Genomic DNA, 20,912 nt, shown 5'->3' with positions numbered 1-20,912 from the left:
TCGTTTTATTTCCATTAGTTTTAGTTGGTATTATTTATGGTTTTGTTAGTTTTAGTTAGCTTTTTTCTTTGTGGACGGCTAACATTTACTTTAAAATGAATACCTACTGGTAACCAAAGTAACTTTTTGAAGTAACTTCTCTGTTGACAACCTTTAAAAATATGGCTTAAAGAGTCAAAAATCCAATCCCCCATACTGTTAAGAATCTTCAAACCTATTTATTAGATGTAATGTAACAGGTGCATGCAAAATGTTTTTTACTGGGCTGTTCAAATATGTCTTGTGAAGTTGGGTTTTTTTTGGGATTTGGCTTAAATAAGTTACACTTTGCATCAATTCGGTGGAAAAAAAAAGCATACTAGTTCATTGATTACCTTAAAAATCATGCCTAATAAACCGGAAGGATCTTCCTAAAGCTGCTTTAAACAGCCTACCCCTAATTCAATCTAAATAACACCCAAATCTTTTTTTAATAATCTGAATAAGACTCTTGATATGACATCAGGTTATTCCAGGGGGAACTTGTTGAAGTTGCAGAAAGTACGAAGTTCTTCTTTAAACCCTCTTTCCATCTCAACGTTTTCTGAAAGTTATGATAGTCAGACTTTATTTTAAGGGGCAACTCTCAGTATTAATAAAGCATTAACTAAGACTTTACCTTTTAGACTTTTAAGACCATTAACCAGTTAAACTCTGCTGTTATTTTGGGATTTCTGCCTGGATTTTGCCTACCCACATTTAAAAGCTTCCCAAATCCACATGCAGAGGTATAAATGCAAAAATGTGGTATGATTTTAAAGAAAACCCTTTGAATTTTCATAAAACACTATTGAAAGTGTTTAAAATATCTGTATATGTCGTCTGTGTTTTAATAAACACTTAAAAAAGAGGCGCTTTTAGTATTTTATTTTCATAAACTCACATTTGAAAGTGTCCCTTTTAGGTTCTGTGTGGTCTAGCGTGCTGTAATTAATGTTGGTGGTTTCTGCACATGTCTGTAATCATAGGAAAAAAGAAAATTGCCTCCACCATAATCTATGCAGAAGTTATTGTATTCCAACTGATGAGAGGTGCTGTACAAGCCACAGGGAGCGATCATCGTTTTCATATTTCACTATCATCTTATTTGATTAAAATGATCAAACAAACCGGCTCCGCGGAGTTTAACTGGTTAACATTGTGCTCAATAAACTACTAATTAACTAATTAGTAATGATTATTAAGTAGTAGTTGAGGCTTAGGTATTGGGATTAGGGATGTAGAGTAAGGTCATACTTTAAAAGCACTAATAACAGCCAGTTTTTAAAGTTCTAAGCCACTAGTTTATTGTGGGAATTGCTACTTGAGCTCAAGTGTTACCGTTTTGATCCCTCTCAAAGTTTGATTTGCATGTGTTTTGGCATACATGGCAACGACCTTGGCTTTACAGCCCAAACCCTGGGGTGCGATTTAGTAGAATATTAAGTGTTTATCATGTACAGCCAATAGCCATTCTCAGTTCCACTGTACGCACTGACATGAGCACTACCACTACAGCTCCTGGGGGACCGGCTGAAATAATTCATGCCGTGGGATTTAAGTGTTGTGCTAGGCTTCAGCCCCATGCGCAGCACATTTCGACATGAACTAATGGATGTTCGGCTCACACTCAGTCTTGACCCGCACCAACTGCCCTCCCATCGGGACCGAGCGCCGCTTTATCTCCTCCGACTTCCACACCCTGATACTTCCCGACACACTGATTGATGCGATCCAGCAGTCCTGCGTACACCATAACATAGCTGCTAGTCCTTTTTCCCCCCTGCGTTTGACAGGGGATGCGTTCGGACATATTTAGATCAGTGTAATTTTTTTTCTGGCCTTGAGTGTGGAACTGCTCAGATTCAACACATCGCGTTAAAAGGCGAAGTTTGCTTTCAAACGGGAAAAGCCTTTGAGCAATTTATGAGGATACGTGCGACGCTGCACCAAACATACAAAATCAAATGCTTTCTGACAGACGTGTTACTTTCAAACCACTAATAGCTTGTCTTCTTCTCCCTCTCTCTCTGTCTTTTTTTTTCTTTCTCTGTCTTTCATCCCTTACTTCGGGGTGTACTTTTTCTTTGCTCTCCCAGGTGCCCTGCAGATAGAAAACACTGAGGAAACCGACCAGGGGAAGTACGAGTGTGTGGCGTCAAATGTGGAAGGCGTCCGATACTCTTCCCCTGCCAACTTGTATGTGCGAGGTAGGGAGAAGCCTGGAGCCCATCGGAAAAAAAACAACAACAATTATTTAGATCCCTTTAAGTACGGCTGGTCACATGACCTGTTGTATATTTTAATAACTGAATGTGCACAATTCCAATTCTTAATGGGTAGTTCTCAGTCTTCTCTTCCGATGGAAGCTTGGGGTCATGCAGGTAATGTCATGTAATCGAGTTTTCAGGTTGAAGAGGATGACGGTAAGTCTTGATTTTGATTGGCCGATGCACTTAACCAATCAAAATGCTAACTCCATTTGAAAAGGTAAAAAGGTTGCAGCATAAAATAATGTATGCATGTTGCTAATCACAAGTGTATACGTTTTTGTTCAAACTGCTAACTGCTAGATCTAAATAATTAACATTCTCTGTTTGGTTCAATAGTCATTATTGTAATGGAGCGTCTGAGGCTGTTTTAAGGCAACGCATTAGCTCGGGCGGCTCTCGCCGCTAACCTTAAGAGGATCTCCAGGTTGATGACTTTAATAAATCGAGGGAGATGCATTTTGCGCATGTATTATTTATTTAATGCATATTAAAAAAGACAGCATATGGGATGAGGTTTTTTTACCCGCTGTGTACCGAATAACTTTGTTCCGGATAAATAATTCACGCGCCGTTACATTATGAAATGGGTCAGGGAGTTGTCTTTTCATTATTATAGGTGTTATTGTTGATGCGGGCGGTCCATCTCAAGACGATGGCTACGGTTTCAGTGAAATTTCTGTCATCATTTACACAAGTCATTCCAATTTAATTCCATTACAACTATTTCCGCAACAGGTTTTTCAGGGAATATGCAAATACTTTTATTTTGTATTCCATAGAAGCATCAATAAATGTTTAGATCAACGTTGGAATAAGTAAATGATGGCAGAAGGATCGCTTTGAGACGAACAGGCAGTTTACGAGAAGGTTTACAAGTCATAAAATGGATCATTTGTAGTCATTGAGATTATCAATAATATCTATTGGTGATCTGTATCGGTTATGCCCGCTTTAAGCGTTAATCTTTTTCTCTACAGTAAAGTTAATGTAAAAACACCCTATTTACTTGTTTTAAACCCCTTGGTAGGTAAAATATTCAACATTTCCAAGACCTTAAACAGTGTTAGATGTTCAGTAACATTTGATCTGATTCCGAGTGACATTTCGGTAATTAGGTGACTGGAGATTTCTGAAATCCGTTCAAATTTCTGCAGCGGTAATTAATTCAACACAGCCATGCAAATGTCTCCCTGATTATGCGCATTCTGCATTAAGAGAGTATCCCGTCTCCTTTTGGTTTGTTTTCAAAGCTCAATTATCGAGTACAATACAAATGTTTTCTGTTCTAGAATTGACTGCACTTGAAATTAGCAGCTACGACGGAGAACACTCATTTCTGCACATGTTTAATGCGCATTCACATGGCAATAGCCGCATGCTTTTTAAGAGTCGGGTGTCTTGATTGTAGCTGCTAACTTTAATGCTAATTATGTGCTCTTTATTTGTACGCTCGCTTTGATTTGGTTTCATTGATTTCTGTTTTTGTCTCTTTGTTTTGTTTCTGTAATTAAAGCCGCAGCGGCAGCTCTTCAGGTGGCTAAAGACCTTGTAATTTTGCATTGTTATAACATGCTTGAATTGACTCCAGCGGTCGCGCGCTTCTCGCGAGCAACCACTGGGGTGAATCAGACTGTTTGGGTCAAAGCAGGTCAAGGCGTTAAGCAGACATGTCACGCAAAAAAAAGAAGTGATCAGGCGACATCAGCCAGAGAATTGTAGCAGCTAAAAGCCTTGAGGTGGCCTTTTTTACTCTCTCTGTGTTTCCCCTATTTTTCTCTTCTCCTCATGTCATTGTGTTCTGCATCAACCCCTTTACATCCCTCAGAGCTTCGAGAAGGTTGGTGTGTTTTTTCTTTTTTCACTTTTTTTAACCCACATTAAAAAAAAATCAAAAATAAGAACGATAAATCAAAGTGTATTAAACCCTTAACCATGACTGATCATTGGCAATTCGGAGCTTAAAAAGCCAGCTGCTAAACCAGTTTTAAATTCTGTGCAATTTAAATGCATTTTAAAAGTAGTGTAAACCAACCCGCTGATTCGGGTTCGTTTTACGTCTTTTATGTTTACGTTTGCATTGTGGGGCCTTTTCTCGTTTGCATCCTTCAGTATTGCTTCTGCCCAGAGAAACTGCTTATGTGCACATGCTGTCATGACGATCTTTGAAAGCAAACGAGCACTGATGCATGATGGGAGAATGTAACTGCGCTTGCATGCCTCAAAACGCAATCCCTTTGGCTGTCGTGCATTCCTTGCGTGTTTGATGATTCCCTTGGTTTCGACAGTTTTGAGCCTTTGTTGGCGACTCATTTAGTCCGCTCCTTGTGTTGTGGTGTTTGTGTAATGTGCACCCTTGGTTTCGTTCTCTCCTTTTGTTCTGACTTGTTAGATGTGGTTTGTGTTTCTGTGCATTGTTGTGACTTCCTTCAGACAGCTTTCCTGCCATCTTCCGAATTACAAAGCCGCTCGTGCGCACAAAAGCTGCATTTTGGTTTGCAATGTCGCTCTGCTAATTAGTTTGGATCCGTGGCAGATATAATGATTTCCGCAGTACATGCAACCACCACCCCCCCCTCCCCCCAAGAAAACAGACTTTCTTCCTCAGCAGCTACCAGCTAGCGATATATCCTCGTGATGACTGACTGCCTCTTGCCCTTTCGCAGTCCGCAGGCTCAATCAACTGAGGATTTATCATTCGCTTGAGCCTTCGTTGCCAGTGCGCTTCTTACATCGCCGTCTTAAAACCCCCCAAATTGGACCAGAACAAAAGCTGATGCTTTGTTTGCGAGTCTCTTTATGCTAATGCAGCTAGGCGCTGGTCCTGTTTCACATCCAGGAATGGTTTTGACCACATTTATGTTCACCCACACACATTCTTTAGGACTTTGTGCGGGTGTTTTCCCAGTGAAAGTATCTAAACATACTTAAAACAAGATGCATTAAATAAATAACACCCTTAAAAACAATATTTTTAAAGAATATTAGTTATAGTTATGGAGTTTTAAGTCTGATTTTGATGAAATATAGGCAGTCACTAACTTCAATTCACTTTGTTTTACTCAATTGTACTGTAAACGTCCACTGATGTCATATGAAAAAAAGAATCTGCATTTTAAATGATGATAAATACTAAATATATTAATTTCTCCGTGACTGAAAATGCAATGCAACATCAACAACCCATCTTTATAAGTTGTGGTATAGGGTGAGGGGAAGTCGCTCTTCGTAAATTGCCATTTATTTTAGCTTTACAATGACAAACCAAGCGTAAAGCTTGCATTTAGTCAGACAAGTTTGTCCAATCGTGCGGACGGATAGCTCTGGACTGATATCTCATCCCTCTTCTAAGTGTAGCGAGGTTATAGATGGCTGTTTGTCCGTCTGTCAAGGATAATGACACAGAACAAGACCCTCTGCTTCACTTGGCTAATGCTAACGTGTTGCCGGCTATCTCGTGATGTCTGAGACTAAATGGCTCCCTAAATTATTCATTTTTATACAGACATGGTGTTGTTGGGAGGGGAGCGACGCCACATGATTTGGGGGGTATAAATAATGAAGTGCGCCTCGCCGCTGCTCTGTCTCTCAGGGTCTGGCATTTATTGGCAGAGCTTTATTTCTCATATCCGGCCGTTCCCACTGTGGTATCTGCGGCGCTTTTACCCTGATAGCTTGTTACTGCTTCCTAGCGTGTAGATAGAGCGCATTAGCTTTCCTTAGATGCACGCTAATCAGACTGAGCTGTGGCCAAAACATTAAAGATTCTTAAAGGAAATCCCTACTGAAAAGCCTAGGCTGGTTTTAGCTGGTCGACCAGGCTGGTTTTAGATGGGTTTTGGCCATTTCATGGTTTCCAGCCATTTCCAGCCTGGTCTTAGCTGGTCAGGCTGGGAGATGACCAGCTAAAACCAGCTTGACCAGCCTAGCCAGGCTGAGAGCCCAGCCAAAACCAGCTATGTCCAGCTTAAACCAGGCTGGTCAAGCTGGTTTTAGCTGGATTTAGCTGGTCATTTTCCAGCCTGACCAGCTAAGACCAGGCTGGAAATGGCTGGAAACCAGCCTGGAAATGGCCAAACCTCTCTAAAACCAGGCTGGTTAACCAGCTAAAACCAGCCAACTAGCCTAGGCTGGTTTAAGCTGGATTTTTCAGCAGGGATGAGAGTAGGAAACTAAAGTCTTTACAATCTTTTCGTATGTGCCCTGTACTATGAGTAACAGCCTCAAATGAATTAACATTTCCTAGCTAATGTTCTTCTCGCAAATAGCTAAAATGGCTAGCTGCTCTTTTCAGATTTCACTTTATACTTGAACTTGCTGGTCTCCTTGTTAGTCGTCTACCCCAGGCGTGGAAGTTAATTGCTTCCATATGACGAAATCCCACTGTGAGCCTCGACTTATCAAGTTCTCTGCTACTTCGTGGCGAATTAATAACAGAAATTTCGATTCTTCTTGTTTCAATGACGTTGCTAATCTTTCATTGTTGCTGCCTGACAATGAAGCTCTCGACCGTTCTGCCATTCAAATCCGTACAATGCAGAGCCAAAGCCAAAATGTTAAGGATTCAAAATCCCAGGGCATATTAAAGGTAATTAGTTGAGGAAAGCGAGACCCCCCCCCACCCCTCTCTCTCCCCCCAGATCCGCTCGGAGATGCTGGAAGGCTGAGCTGAAGTGTGTGCCATGCCAAATGCTCGGATATATTCAATGTATGCGCATGTAGATGCATGAGAATCCCGCTGCCACCCCTTTGGGTTGTGTTGCATGCCCTTGCATGATTTATTTAGGTGTAAAACTGTAAATGCAAGCTAGATCACACCCTACCAACTTGGATCCAAATGAAAGACTTTCCCAAAAGCCTTGGACGCTAATTGAACGCTACGCTGTAACCAGTTGATTAGAGGTTGTAATGTTTTACAAATGCTCCAAATTTCAGTTATCAGAACGTGGTCTGAACCCCTTCCGCGGCTGCTTTGCATTGCAGCGGCAGAGGTGTGTATGTTAACATGGGGAACCCCTGCCACCTGCATGCAAATACGCCTCGCTACCTTCAAGCCGAATGGATGGTTTGGGACATCAAACAGGGTGTAATCTCAGCTTCAAGGTGACATTAAAGGGCTGCGCATTATTTTGGCTTCCCTTCCTACCTTCATTTTGGGGCTGGACAGACTGTCTCACCAAAATGGCCACAAATGTCCGGCTTAGTCAGACACTGTATGGAGTGAGGCACTCTTTGGCCTATTTTGTCCTTCTCTGTCCTCTCGAGTTGCCTTTCTCTCTACATTGGGCTTGAAATGGGATTTCCACTTTGGACCTCAAAGAGATCGCTCTCAGCCTGCTGGGCTCCTGGTTTTAGTGAATGAGGAGCGAGTCCGTCCAATTGGACTCTTCCATATTCCTCCGAAGATCAGAGCGGAGAACGCCATCGCACATCAAACGTCAGGATTCGAGCTGCGTCAGGACTTAGATAAATCCCACAATGGCTTGGTGCAATGGCATTTCAAAGCAAAGCAAGCGAGGCCGATGCGGTGATAGCTCCAGCCGTAAATGTCGACATGCATCTGAAAACATTAGACCCGCTTATGATTTCCCCCCCCAGTTTATTCAAGCCTTAAAGTGCGCCATGCTTTGTTGCCATTGACTTTGAAGTTGCCAAGCTCCTTTGTAAGAAAATGACCGGTTTGAATACGTTTTAAGACTCTATAGTCCAATTTGGGAATAATTTGCAAGGTGAAAGGTTGCAGCCCTCATTCACTCAACTAACCAAAGTTTACTGTCTCGCTCTCGGAAGCAAGCTTTCTTTTTTAGCCTTTTGGTTTTACGAATGGCCAAATGTTGCATCACCCGTCAGCAGGCCCACACGTAATACGTTTATTGAATCTACTATTCCATCAATTGAATTGTGTTTCTTTCCCTTAAAGTCAGTTCAGGATTACGTGCGGGCCTGTCCATCATTAATCCACGCTAGAAGGATCCCACTTGTCTTGTCGCTCATGTTGTGTTTTGTCATCGCTCTCTACAATCCTTTCAAAAACACTGCTGCGCTGTGATGTCTGTGTGTGCCGTGACGAATTCACCAATTTGGACATTTCAATTGTGTGGATTCCTTTAGGATGTTGCACTTGGGGAGGGCTGCATGCCTCAGATGTGTGTTGACTGTAGAAGTAGGCCTGGTCAGTAATTTTGGTGCCGTTCTGTTGACGTCATCCCTGCAATTCACGGTCATGCATGCACCCTGTGATACGTGGGCTGCCCTTTCACCTTTGTTGAACATCTGTTCAATATGCATTTATATGGGGGGGTGGTGTTTCCGTATGTCATTGTTTGTTTTGCTGTCATTTCTTTTCTTTGTGAATCAAAAAGTATATGTTTAACTGACGGAGCAATTCTGGTTCGGTTAAATTCTCTTTTGCATTTTTGGCAGAAATAATTTAGGTCTAAAAACTCAAATTACAATTATATGTCTGATGTTAGCTCGGTTTGTATTGAACCTGGTGTTTCCTTTTGAAAAAGAAAACCTATTTAAAAATGTCAACATGAATAAACTGATGATAAAATGCATTAACCACTTAAACTCTGCGGACCCGGGTCCGTGACGTCATCGACTTTCGCTTTCAGATTTAAAGGGCTAGCGTTGCACCAGACCCCTATAAGGGGTTTTGTTTGAAAGTGTAGAATCTATATTTTATGCACATATGCATCACTTTCGTATTTATTCTACTGTATAAAAGTTATTTACACTTAAATACACAGTTTTTGGATACCCGAGCTGGGTATTTTACATTGGTTCATTTTCATATTTTTTCATATGACACAAGTTATAGCTTAAATGAAAGCTCTTGCCGGTGCTCATACAGTTCTAGCATTCTTTTAACTGAATTATATTCATATGCCAAACAGCTGTTGAATGAATTGTGGTGTTGCCATGGCGCAGAAATGTAAACAATACATTCATGATCAATAAGCAGCCCCAGATAGCACAGACAGCTGTCATCCTTACCTTATGCTGTGCGCTTCAGGGCCATTCTCCTCTGTTTTTGAGGTGATGTGCATAAGTAATCCTTTTATATGTCTGACGTGGTCCAAACACAGTGAATTATGTTTGATCAAACAAAAGAATAGTTAAACTCCGCGGAGCTGGTTTGTTTGATCATTTTAATCAAACAAGATGATAGTGAAATATGAAAACAATGATCGCTCCCTGTGGCTTGTTTATCACCTCTCATCAGTTGGAATGCAATAACTTTTGCATAGATTATGGTGGAGACATTTTTCTTTTTTCCTATGATTACAGACATGTGCAGGAACCAACAAAATTAATTACAGCACGCTAGACCACACAGAACCTAAAAGGTACACTTTCAAATTTGAGTTTATAACAAAAAAATACAAAAAGCGCCTCTTTTTTTAGGTGTTTATTAAAACACAGACAACATATACAGATATTTTAAACACTTTCAATAGTGTTTTATGACAATTCAAAGGGTTTTCTTTAAAATGATGCCAAATTTTTGCATTAACACCTCTGCATGTGGATTTGGGAAGCTTTTAAATTTGGGTAGGCAAAATCCAGGCGGAAATCCCCAAATAGCAGCAGAGTTGAAGTGGTTAATACGCTGTTAAATAAATGTAACCTAATAATATTAAGTAAACTTCAATTGGATTGAGTTGTAATGTGTGTTTTTACTCAATGGACACCAACCTAGGTCACACCGGCTCACGAGTTTTTTTAAGAATGTGTAATATATCAATTGAGCCTGTGGCAGTATTTTTAAAACTGTTTCAATTCATAAATGTAACATACCAAAGTAATTTCCAACACGAATGTTGGCGCCATCACTTAAACTAGATTTAAACTGTGCTTTCGGTGGTGTTGAGTTTCAAATTCAGGACGTTATGCTCTATGGCTGCTGTCTACCAAGGCGATGCTGAGAGATTAATCATGTATTTCAAGCCCCATTGTGTGAGAAGTTTACTCCAGTTGGCCCATGGTTGCAGTCTCCTCTTTGCCCCGATCCCCACCTCTCACTCCCCATGTGATTTCCCTTCTGTTTCTTGCCCCACATGTCCGTCCACCATTGTGTCTTTCCAGTCTGTCCGTCCCCCCCCCGGTCAACTGTCTTGCAGCCTAGGTCTTGTTCTGCCTTGTGCCCTGTTGTTCCTGTCCTCATCTGTGTATATGTGGGGTTGTTCATTTACCTTCAGTTTTCTTTCCTGAGCTAGCCCCAGCACTCATCGCTGTCCCTCTGTCTTTCCTTTCTCCTCTTGCCAATGTAAATGAGGCATGACCCCCCCCTACCACTGCCATCTTAGGACACACTAAGTACCACCATACTTCCTGTTTCATTGTCATTTCCATCCATCAACATCCATATAGGAAGATTCATAGAAGCCAAACTCTAGATTTTACATGAAATATTCAATTCAATTCATCTTATCTTCATTTCTATAGCGCTTTTACAACGTAGATCGTGTCAAAGCAGCTTAACATCAAAGTCCTAGTAAACTGAAGTCCAGTTTTCAGAGTTCAGTTCAGTGTGGTTTAAATTGCACTGCTGATAGTCCAAACACAGGAGCAGATCTATCAACGCATAGCTCCACAAGTACCAAACCAAGCAAGCCAATGGCTTGGATCAAAACTTCACCGATTGACGAAAGTGAATTGGAAAAAAAAAAACCTTGAGAGAAACCAGGCTCAGTTTGGCATGATCATTTCTCACCTGGCCAAACAAAGTAGATAGCACTTTTTAAACTGAACTCTAGTTGTAATTCTATTGCTCGGTTCCAAAACCTGTGAGTGAAGACACACAGCAGCTTTTTTCCGTGGGATATTTTGCTAATATTGAAGGCTTTAGGAAAAAAACATTCATATTATAGATGTACACTAGAAGTGTGAACCTATACTGGTCTCACGGTTCGGTTCGGTTACGATTATCATGCCTTCGATACGGTTCAATTCGATATCTCGGTGCATCACTGTGCATTGACGATGCTTTCTATATAGAGTGTTATATTTTAGGGGGGAGGCTATAACAAGCTGTCTGTATAAACACACAGACACAAGGCACCACACTGTCTCTCATTCAAACACATACACAAACATAGACAGCACCAAAGAAACAAACACACACACACACTTAAGCCCTCGCAACAGGGAGAGCTCGCGCTGAGCGGAGGAGAAAAACGAAAAAATAAATAAATAAATAAAATAAACAAAAAAATAAGCACTTTTCCGACGGTCCCTAACTGAGAGCTCCTCTCAGCGCGAGCTCTCCCGGCTAAACACATATTGCGAGGGCTTAAACGAAGCAGTGCTCATAATGTCGAGCGGAAAAAAAAGAAAGACAGCTGTGAAACATAACCAGCTTCGTCTTTTTGTAGGAAACACACTTTAGATCTTTTTAGGGTAAGAGGTTTTTGAGTTAATGCCGTCTATAACTGAATGTGTGTCGGGAATATTGAAAACAAAACCAACTGAACCGCGCTCATTTCTGGCGCCCCCCTGGATATACAGCGCCCTTAGCATTTGCCTATGGTGCCTATGCCACGGGCCGGCCCTGATTTGGCTGAGTGTTGTAAATACTCGCGCTCACCTCCCTCGCGACAGAGCGCATAGGAGATAAATGGCGTCAGTACATAATAACCGGTTATGATTATTACTGAACCGATACCTTATTGTCGTGGTGCACCGAAGAAACAATTCATTTTGACACCCCTAATGTACACACTTACTCAATACTTGGATGTACTGTGTATTTAGAGAGTCTCGTGATCGTACTCTATTGGAAACAGTTCTTTCAGCAGTATTTGTGTAACATATGGGGTTGCTTAACATTAGAAATTTATATTAGGGGTGCTTCATAAGTATTGGAACAGATTCTATGAATCTGCAGTCCAGAGTCTGTAGTTTTTGACCTTCGTTGAGTCATGTAACAAAAAGCAAGGATTCAAGAATGAAGATACCAGACAGACAATAAAAAAATAACCTATTTTATAACCTGGCTTACTCCATCTACACCATAACTCATGTCCAGTCCTTCCCCCCTCACAGATCCTTCATCTTTTCTCTCGTGTTGTAGGTTTGGAATCTCAGTAGTTGAGGTGCATCGCTGTCATCACCGTAGACTAGCGTCCTTACCTTCATGTGCCATTATTTGGCCAATTTTGATTCATTTCCTTTCTTTTTTGTTTTATATATTTATATATATATATATGTGTGACAGTTAGTTCAGTTGAACTGACATCTACAGATTGACTGAATCAAGAATTTCCACTGTAAATTTTGTGTTACCTCTAGCCAGGGCCGCAATGTGACAATACAAGCCTGTCACATTACGTCATATTGGCTGGAGACGATTCAAAAAGCCTTTCTCTGCATTGAAGTGGGTTTCCCCCCCTCGTTCCTTTACCCAACCCTTCCCTTTCTTCCTCTATCTGGCTCTTTTTGCGCGTTTTATTCTCTTATATTTCCTTTTACTCCCCTCTCAAGTTGTCTTTTGTCCGGGCATGCCAGCGAACCTTCAGTTATATTCCTCTATGCATTTTTATCTCAAACTCTTCTCTCTGGTTTTATTGTTCCCATTTATTCTTTTGGTTGACCTCTACCTATTTCTGCATGATGTCTGTGAAAATGACAGCTGCATCTATTAATGGAAGCGTGTCAGATCTTAAAAAGGCTTTGTCCAGTTGATCTACTCTCAACCATAAAAATCTGATTAAGGTTTCTCATCTTTAGTCCCTCTTGGCGGGACTTACAGATCATGGTTTGCCTATGTACCAATGTGTGCATACAGTGCTACATATGTAGGATGTTTTGGCCTATGAAGTTACCTCACACTTCTCTATTCCCTTAAAAAGAAAATGCTCTAGCGTTTTTACTTCGTAACAGTAATGCACGCATTTAACTTTGCTTTAGGTCACACAGACATCTCCAAATTTCAAAGATGAGAAACTCATAATAGATTTTTGTGCAGTTAATCGTGCTGTGATGGGTCAAATATTAGTCCTTGAAACCTTGTTGCTATGAATTTGTTGCTTTAATGTCAATCTATATTGTCGGTGTAGCAGTTCTGTTAATTTATCGTTATTTTAATTTTGTATAAGCCAAAACATTTGTGAAGTTTGTTTAGTCTCTTTATTTATCATTTGCTGTCCTCTCTTTAGACAACCTTGTGTGTTCTAAAGAAAGGCTCGTTTTCATCGGCATGTCTTGTTACCTTTCTCTTTCTCTTTTTCTTGTCGCCATTCATCCACCCTTCGCAGTTCGTCGCGTGCCCCCACGTTTCTCCATCCTGCCCACCAGCCAAGAGATCATGCCGGGCGGGAGCGTCAACATCACTTGTGTCGCCGTGGGCTCGCCGATGCCCTACGTCAAGTGGATGCTTAACTCGGAGGACTTGACGCCTGAGGATGAGATGCCAGTGGGCAGGAACGTTCTGGAGTTGAACAGCGTCCGCGAGTCAGCCAACTACACCTGCGTGGCCATGAGCAGCCTGGGCATCATTGAGACTGTGGCCCAGATCACTGTCAAGTGTAAGAATCATCCAAGGTTGCTCAAGGGTTGCACAAGAAACAAAACCCATGTCGAAGCATCAATTTCCAAATGCTGTCTTGTCCCATGAATGCTTACACCCGTGTATTTTCTTATCCCCCATTACAGCCTTGCCAAAACCTCCGGGCACCCCTGTCGTAACTGAAACCACTGCCACCAGTATCACCATCACCTGGGACAGTGGGAATCCTGAGCCTGTCTCTCATTACATCATCCAGTATCGCGCCAAGTCTCCCGAGAGCAAGTTTGAGACTGTGGACTCCATCACCACCACTCGCTACAGCATTGGAGGACTTTCTCCCAACACGGATTATGAGATCCGCGTTTCAGCCTTCAACACCATTGGGCAAGGCCCACCCAGCGAACCGGTTGAGGCTCGGACTGGAGAGCAAGCTCCCGCCAGCCCGCCAAGAAACATCCAAGCCCGGATCATCTCGCAGAACACTGTGTTGGTACGATGGGATGAGCCGGATGAGCCCAATGGACAGATCAAAGGTTATCGGGTCTACTACACCATGGACCCAACTCTCCCCATGAGCATGTGGCAGATCCACAATGTCCAGGACAGCGTGCTCACCACCATTCAGAGTCTGGTGACCTCTGAGACCTACACCATCAGAGTTCTGGCTTTCACATCTGTCGGAGATGGACCTTTCTCAGATCCCATTCACGTCAAAGTGCTTCAAGGAGGTTAGTTTTGAGTCTGCATTTTAGCGTGTGGAAGATGTAACAAGGTTACTTTCCCTCCTGGGTTAAGTCTGGGTTAATCAAATAGTTTAGTGGCTGAAAAACATCTGCAATCACTGCTAGTATGGGGAGCTAACATGCTAAAGTGAGTTTAGTGGTTAATAATATATGTCGTCATTATTTGGGAGGTCAACAGTGCGGTTTTTCAATTGGAAACGTTTCCATTTTGGTGAGCTAACAATGCAGCAAGGTAAGTTTCTCAATTGAAAATGTTTTTGTTAGTATTGAAAAAGCTAATGGTGTAGCAAAGTGAGTTTAGCTATTATACTTATCCATTCCCTGCTGAAAAAACTGCTTAAACCAGCCTAAGCTGGTAGGCTGGTTTTAGCATGGTTTTGGCCACTTCCAGGCTGTTTTTCAGACCTTTCCAGTCTGGTCTTAGCATGTCAGGCTGGTAAATGACCAGCTAAACCAGCTTGATCAGCCAGGTTTAAGCTGGACATAGCTGGTTTTGGCTGGGCTCCCAGCCTGGCTAGGCTGGTCAAGCTGGTTTTAGCTGACCAACAAAGACCAGGCTGGAAATGGCTGGAAACCAGCCTGGAAGTGGCCAAAACCCCTCTAAAACCAGGCTGGTTGACCAGTTATAACCAACCAACCAGCCTAGCCTGGTTCAAGCTGGTTTTTCAGTAGGGTTCTAAGTACCTGGTGAACTAATGATCTTGCAAAGTGAGATTTGTGATCAGGAAATCTGTTGAATTGAATTGAATTTTATTTGACAAATTGTAGACAAACTGTACAAAAAGTATTCCATACACTATGTTAAAAATAAAACTGTCAAGGATAAAAACACAATAAAGCCCTGGGCTTATTTCCATTGTGGTCCTCTGTTAAATAAAAACAATGCATGGCTACAAAATTACCAATGACGCATAAAACAAACAGTCGCCACAGCAGTACGAACAGTCAACTTATCCAGCACATGTTCTACACAGCTAATGGCCTTCCAGCCGCAACCCTATTTACATTCAAGTAACATATAAAATAAAACATCCTCGTCCACCATGCAAACTAATTATCCTCATCAAACTACTATCTTTTGATAGCTTTTTTGAACAACCTTAAATTTTTTATTTCCTTAATTGATTTTGGTAGTTTGTTCCACGTGATTGCACTTGTATATAAAACATATTTTTTCCCACTAAACTTCTAAATTTAAATAAACAAATATTAAAATCCCAACCCCTAGTGCTGTATGAATGCTGTTGCTTCACCATTTGAAAATAGTTAATCAAATAACTAGGAACCACTATTATTACCACCATTAATAAACATTTTACGTACCATTCCCAGTTTTAAAAAACACTCTATTACTAACAGTTAACAGGCCTAATTTATTAAAAGACTCTTTGTGCAAATGTGCTCTAGGATGCATTTTTTAAATTATTTGTACTAATTTATTTTGTGCCTTTTGCAATTTTTCCTTCAAACTCTGTGAGCAGCTACTGTACCAAAATGACGTAGCATAATCAAAAGGTTGAATTAAAGCTCCTGCCAGCAATTGTAAAGAATGAACATTCAACAGATCAGCTTGCCTTGCTGAAAAACTAATTTATCCACAAATCTTCGTAAAAGCTTTTTTTGCCATAGCATCTCCTGATAATTTATTATCTGTTAAACAACCCAAATAGTTTACAACATTATTGCCATTGGGTTGGCAAAAAAAAGTGTTTAGCCAGTGTTAAGTGAGCAAAACTGTAACCCGGTAAAACTTTTTATGCACTTCCAACATCTTCACTCTACATTCAGTTTTTGAATCTCTTTGTTTATTTCATGTCTATCAAACTGTCAACACTGCCTCCGTTTGTAGTCCCAGGACAGCCGACCAATTTCCAGGTCGGAGAGGTGTCAGACACGGGTGTTGAGCTGACGTGGGAACCAGCCTTTGAGAAAGAGGGAATCATCAGTTACGAACTGCATTACAAAGAGGGCAAAGATGGACCTCTGGTGCGTCCTTCATATGAATCATCTCGAACGCACAGATTTATGTCGTCAGGACCATTCCTGCGCATCTCATTTAGAAGTAACCGTTATTGTTTTCCATCAAACAGGGTAAGAAAAAATTTGCTCCGACCTCTTCCTTTGTGGTGGACGGCCTACGTCCGAATACGGAGTACTTCTTTTCTCTGGCTGCCGTCTCCAGCAAGGGCATTGGAGCCTTCACCAACGACTTAGCCCAGACGACGTCTCAAGCCAGTATGTAGTCCATTTCTTTTCCTAAGGACCCGAATGAAGGGTTGCTTGTCTAAAATTGTATTTGGATTGAGAAATGCCAAGAAGTAATGGCTATTTTGAGCTTTCACTGGGGTCGGTATACTACAAAACACTGTTGGAGAGAGCCACTGTAACCTTCACCCCGATTTCCCAATCCAGTGAAATTGTTTATCGAATCCTTAAATGTCAAGAGTGAATGATGATGTGCTTGTGTCTACAGCAGATATGTATTAACGACCGAACATTGGTCCCTGGTTCAAGTTTCTGGCAGTTGTTCTTGGCCTTATTCCTTTGTGTTGTTTGCTTATGCATCTAAAACAGCATCACCTTTGAGCCAAACGTGTTGCTACATGCAGGCTGCAAAGGTGATGTTGCTTTGATGAGATTATTTCCAAACGACTTGCCAAAAACCAAATGTTCTTAGGCCCCGTTTACACTAGTGCGTTTTAGAATGAAAACGATCCGCGTCCACACTCGCGTTTTACCCAGCGTATCTGAACTGCTCTCCGTCCACACCAAAACGCTGAAAACGCACATCACGTGACCACACACACACTCTTTGGCAAGCGCTGCAGCCCATCTACCCAGATAAGAGCTCTGCTAGTCGGACTTCTCATCAAGCATCTCCCGCTGGATCTAATCTCACTATATTTATTAAACGGGATATTTCATTCATCTTGTTGTCTTTATCTAACGACATATCCCCTGACTTTGGTCATTGGAATCTATTATTGTTCTCAGGTAACGTGTTCTGGCTGAGCGCAAAGATAAGTTAATGATTAATGTAAGCACGTACATTCTGTATATTGACTGATCGCTTGCCTTTATTTCCTATAATGTATAAGCTTATTGTATGTTATACTTTTATAATGGCCATTATCGATTATTAAAACTGATATTCAGCAAAAGAGAGGGGATGTTTCATATTTTCACTGAAATTGAAAGGAGGCAGTTGTTATCGGCTCTGTTTTGTTATAAATATCCACCCAGTGAAGATGACGCTCATGCAGCACGACGCCTCAAAATTTCTGCTGTCTGTTTAGTTGTTAATATTAAAATGAAAATAGGCAGTTCCTTAAATCATGTTTACATTTTATTGTTGAGAAAGTAAAACAACGTAGCCAAGGTGATGTGAATGAAGTTATAAAGTACACTGTTCCCTTTGAAGATTTACCTGTGTCCTCGGTATAGTCTGTTTTCCATATCAAACTGAAAAGAAGAGACTGCAGCCTTGATCAAACTTGCGAAGTCTGAACTTACACGGAGAGAATGCGGGACTGAACTTTTTGTAGGCTACTTAATATTGAGAAAAAGCCCCAATCAGAGAGGCGAATGTCTGCAGCCCCGCCTCCGTTTTCAGATGTCTCCGTTTTCCATCATCCACACTGAGACGGAGCAGCAGCGTTTCAGAATGAAAACGGCCTCTCCAGCGTTTTCGAAACGCTCCGTTTTCGGCGCTCGAGAACTCCGGCGTAGTGTGGACAGATGGCGTAACCGTAGCAAAACTTTAAACTAAAACGCATTAGTGTAAACGGGGCCTAAGTTTCTTACTGTGCATGCTGATTTGAAGACGATAAAATCTGTGAATTGTTTGTAGAAACATTCTTACGTAAATAGTTGCATTCTCTTCGATACATCGGTTTATGTAAGAATGGCTGTATGTGTGATTTGCGCAATTTGTTCCACTTGCGTTTCATGAAGAAGAACCTCCGACTAATTTATTTTGTGTGAGCGTCTAAGGCCCAAACTTTTAAATGACCCGTGTTTTTAGTTTAATGGATTCCTTGCCCCTTGGCAGGATGCCGTCTGATGCACTTCCTTTCTGTTCTTTCATCTGGGTTTCTCTATGTCACAGTTATGTACTTCAGAGATTTCCTACACGTGAAACAAACAAATCAATGTGGGCTGATTGATCCGCAGCAAGCGTGCCGTTTGGCTCCCTTCTTTCTTCTGTGTCCCTATTTCTTTTTCATGTGTCAACAGCAAATGCACTTTTCTTTCCTCCCGTGCGGCTGAAGCGCACAAAATATTATTGACACCGGGGTCTGCCATGGCTTTCCACCACATCTAGTCCCTCACTGTGCATTACTGAAAGCAGCGCAGTCAGTGGCCGCTGGCGCCTGCAGGTAGTCAGCATTTACGCTGGGAGACCGGCTGAATTATTCAAGCCTCCGGCCTAAAAATACACCCTCGCTGAGTCGCATCACGATTCGGTGCATGAAATCATCAGTGCTTGTGGGGAACCTTGCAGCTGGCATGTGCCCAGTGCTAAAAAATGCGGTTACTTATGTTCAGCTTGTATTGTGAAACACACCGAAGGTTTCAATAGGGACGTTTTAAATTGTAAAGCCTGAATGCATGAGTGGGTATTTCAAGCAGGCAAAAGAATATGTGAAATGCTGTACTGTTTAATAGGAGGAAGATGCCAGAAAGCCATGGCAGCGAATGTGGAGCGTTTTAACTCATCTTCTGTTTCTACCTGTGCAGCTTGTTGGTGGAGAATGGGTGGGATGGGGTTGGTTGAATGGGTGCTGGGATGCAATGAACCTGCTGCACTGACACACAACGTAACACCTGAGCGTGAGAGAGCGCGCACTGAATGCATGTATTACCTCCCCCTACCCCCGGGGGGCGCTCTATTAATGCATGTTGTACGCTGTGTGTGTGTGTCACCTTCTGTTCCATCTCTATATGTCTGTCCCACTGTTGGTGTCCTTCACATATTGTATTCTGGAACAATGCGGTGCACTTTCAACTTCCCTTTTGTTTTCTAGCTCGTCGTTTCACTTTGTCTCCTGAAATGAAACTAAAGCTCACCTGCTGCAGCTTAAGGTCACCTGTTTTGTTTTTCTGTTCAGTACACAGGTTTAAGTTCAACTTTGTTTCATTTTAGTTTGATTTACTCTATCACACCTAGAAAAGTAGCTTTCAGCCTTTTTAGTTTGCTCTTCCTGTCTGGGTTTCGCTTTCCACGACAAGCAGCGACAGCCCTTAGCATTGCCAAAGCAAATCCATTAAACTAAAGGTGAGAGAGTAAGTATCCCAGCGGGAGGAGCGTAGGCTTCTTGTTTGAGTTACGGGACGTTGTCCCTCAGGCTCTCGCAGATGGGAGACGTGGTTCACTACATCTGCCGATGTCTTCCCTTGAGCAGAAAGTAAAGTAGTGCAGATTTACCCTTAACAAGGTCAGGGAGGCGACAAGCTCGGACAGTTAGAGGCAATTTAGCGCAAATGCCCCTCAAGCTAACACATAAACAAACATTACAGTGTGGATTCCTGTGAGGTAAGTGACGGCCATTCAGAGGAAGACCAATCTGCCATGTTTAAGAAGGTCAACCATATAACCAGCTAGACCGTGCGTATATGTAGGCATAAGGAAACCTTAAGTCGTCGAACCTGTATTGCAAATGGAATTGGTTCAGACTCATTCACAGCACCGTCATCCTCACCGAGAGTTAAACCATAATGGAGGAGTTTGTAATTCAGTCTTGAATGACACCAAATGGCAGACTGGGCTTCCTCATGAAGGCACAAAAGGAAAAGTGTATTGTGTTTGTTGCCTTCTTGGTACAGTGCTGTTCAGTTGACACTGTTCTTGGGTCAGCCCGCAATTGCAAAACCAAAGCCCCTGCGATGGTCTGGCAGAGAGTACTCACCTCACCCTCCATATCCCCTGACACTTGTTGATATATCTTTGAGGATAATTAATACTGGGGGATGTGTCCATACTCTTGAGGGTTAGTGGAGATAGACACTCCTGCCTTGACCAAAGTGGGCGGCAGAGGCATTCTGGGAAAACCACTTAAGAGTCAATGGCTATTGAGTGATGCAAAGGTTTCAGACGTTGTCGCAGAGGGTCCACAAACTGAGGGCAAGGGTTTCTGCACCAGTCCTCATCTTGGATTTGGTGAAGAACATATCGGGAGGCTGACAAGTAGCATTTTAGGCAAGTGATATATTTTTAGTTATCTGTTACTCTTAAATAAAACAAGCAAATCTTCAATTGCAGAAATGTCTCAGTTGACTCTCAGTTGACTTATTCTTAATAGCGCCACCAATTGTTGTTGATTGTCAATCGTTAATTAAGTCAGTTAACCCATTTGATTTTTGTTTTAA

At 41.8% G+C, this 20,912-nt stretch overlaps 1 protein-coding gene and 2 long non-coding RNA genes across 52 annotated transcripts in view; 2 read left to right on the top strand and 1 right to left on the bottom strand.

The window, feature by feature from the left end:
- LOC147831455 (uncharacterized) overlaps positions 1–20,912 on the bottom strand; it is a 787,032-nt gene that overhangs the window by 131,792 nt on the left and 634,328 nt on the right. The window lies entirely within an intron of this gene.
- ptprsa (protein tyrosine phosphatase receptor type Sa) overlaps positions 1–20,912 on the top strand; it is a 387,121-nt gene that overhangs the window by 275,698 nt on the left and 90,511 nt on the right. For 49 of the 50 annotated variants that reach the window (XM_087302332.1, XM_087302328.1, XM_087302325.1 and 46 more), the window contains 5 exon segments: positions 2,118–2,228; positions 13,550–13,819; positions 13,947–14,528; positions 16,393–16,529; positions 16,634–16,778. In XM_087302332.1, coding sequence (XP_087158458.1) covers positions 2,118–2,228; positions 13,550–13,819; positions 13,947–14,528; positions 16,393–16,529; positions 16,634–16,778 — 1,245 coding nt within the window. 50 annotated transcript variants of the gene reach the window in all.
- Positions 5,041–11,557, top strand: LOC147838339 (uncharacterized). Its single transcript, XR_015521626.1, has 3 exons — positions 5,041–5,440; positions 6,329–9,408; positions 9,463–11,557. It is a non-coding gene; the product is annotated as an uncharacterized LOC147838339 (long non-coding RNA).

This window comes from Danio rerio, chromosome 22 (assembly GCF_052040795.2).
Source record: "Danio rerio strain M-AB ecotype USA chromosome 22, GRCz13ab, whole genome shotgun sequence".
NCBI classification, from domain to species: Eukaryota; Metazoa; Chordata; class Actinopteri; order Cypriniformes; family Danionidae; genus Danio; species Danio rerio.
The sequence above is the reverse complement of the archived record's forward strand: the minus strand, read 5'-3'. Positions and strand labels throughout refer to the sequence as shown.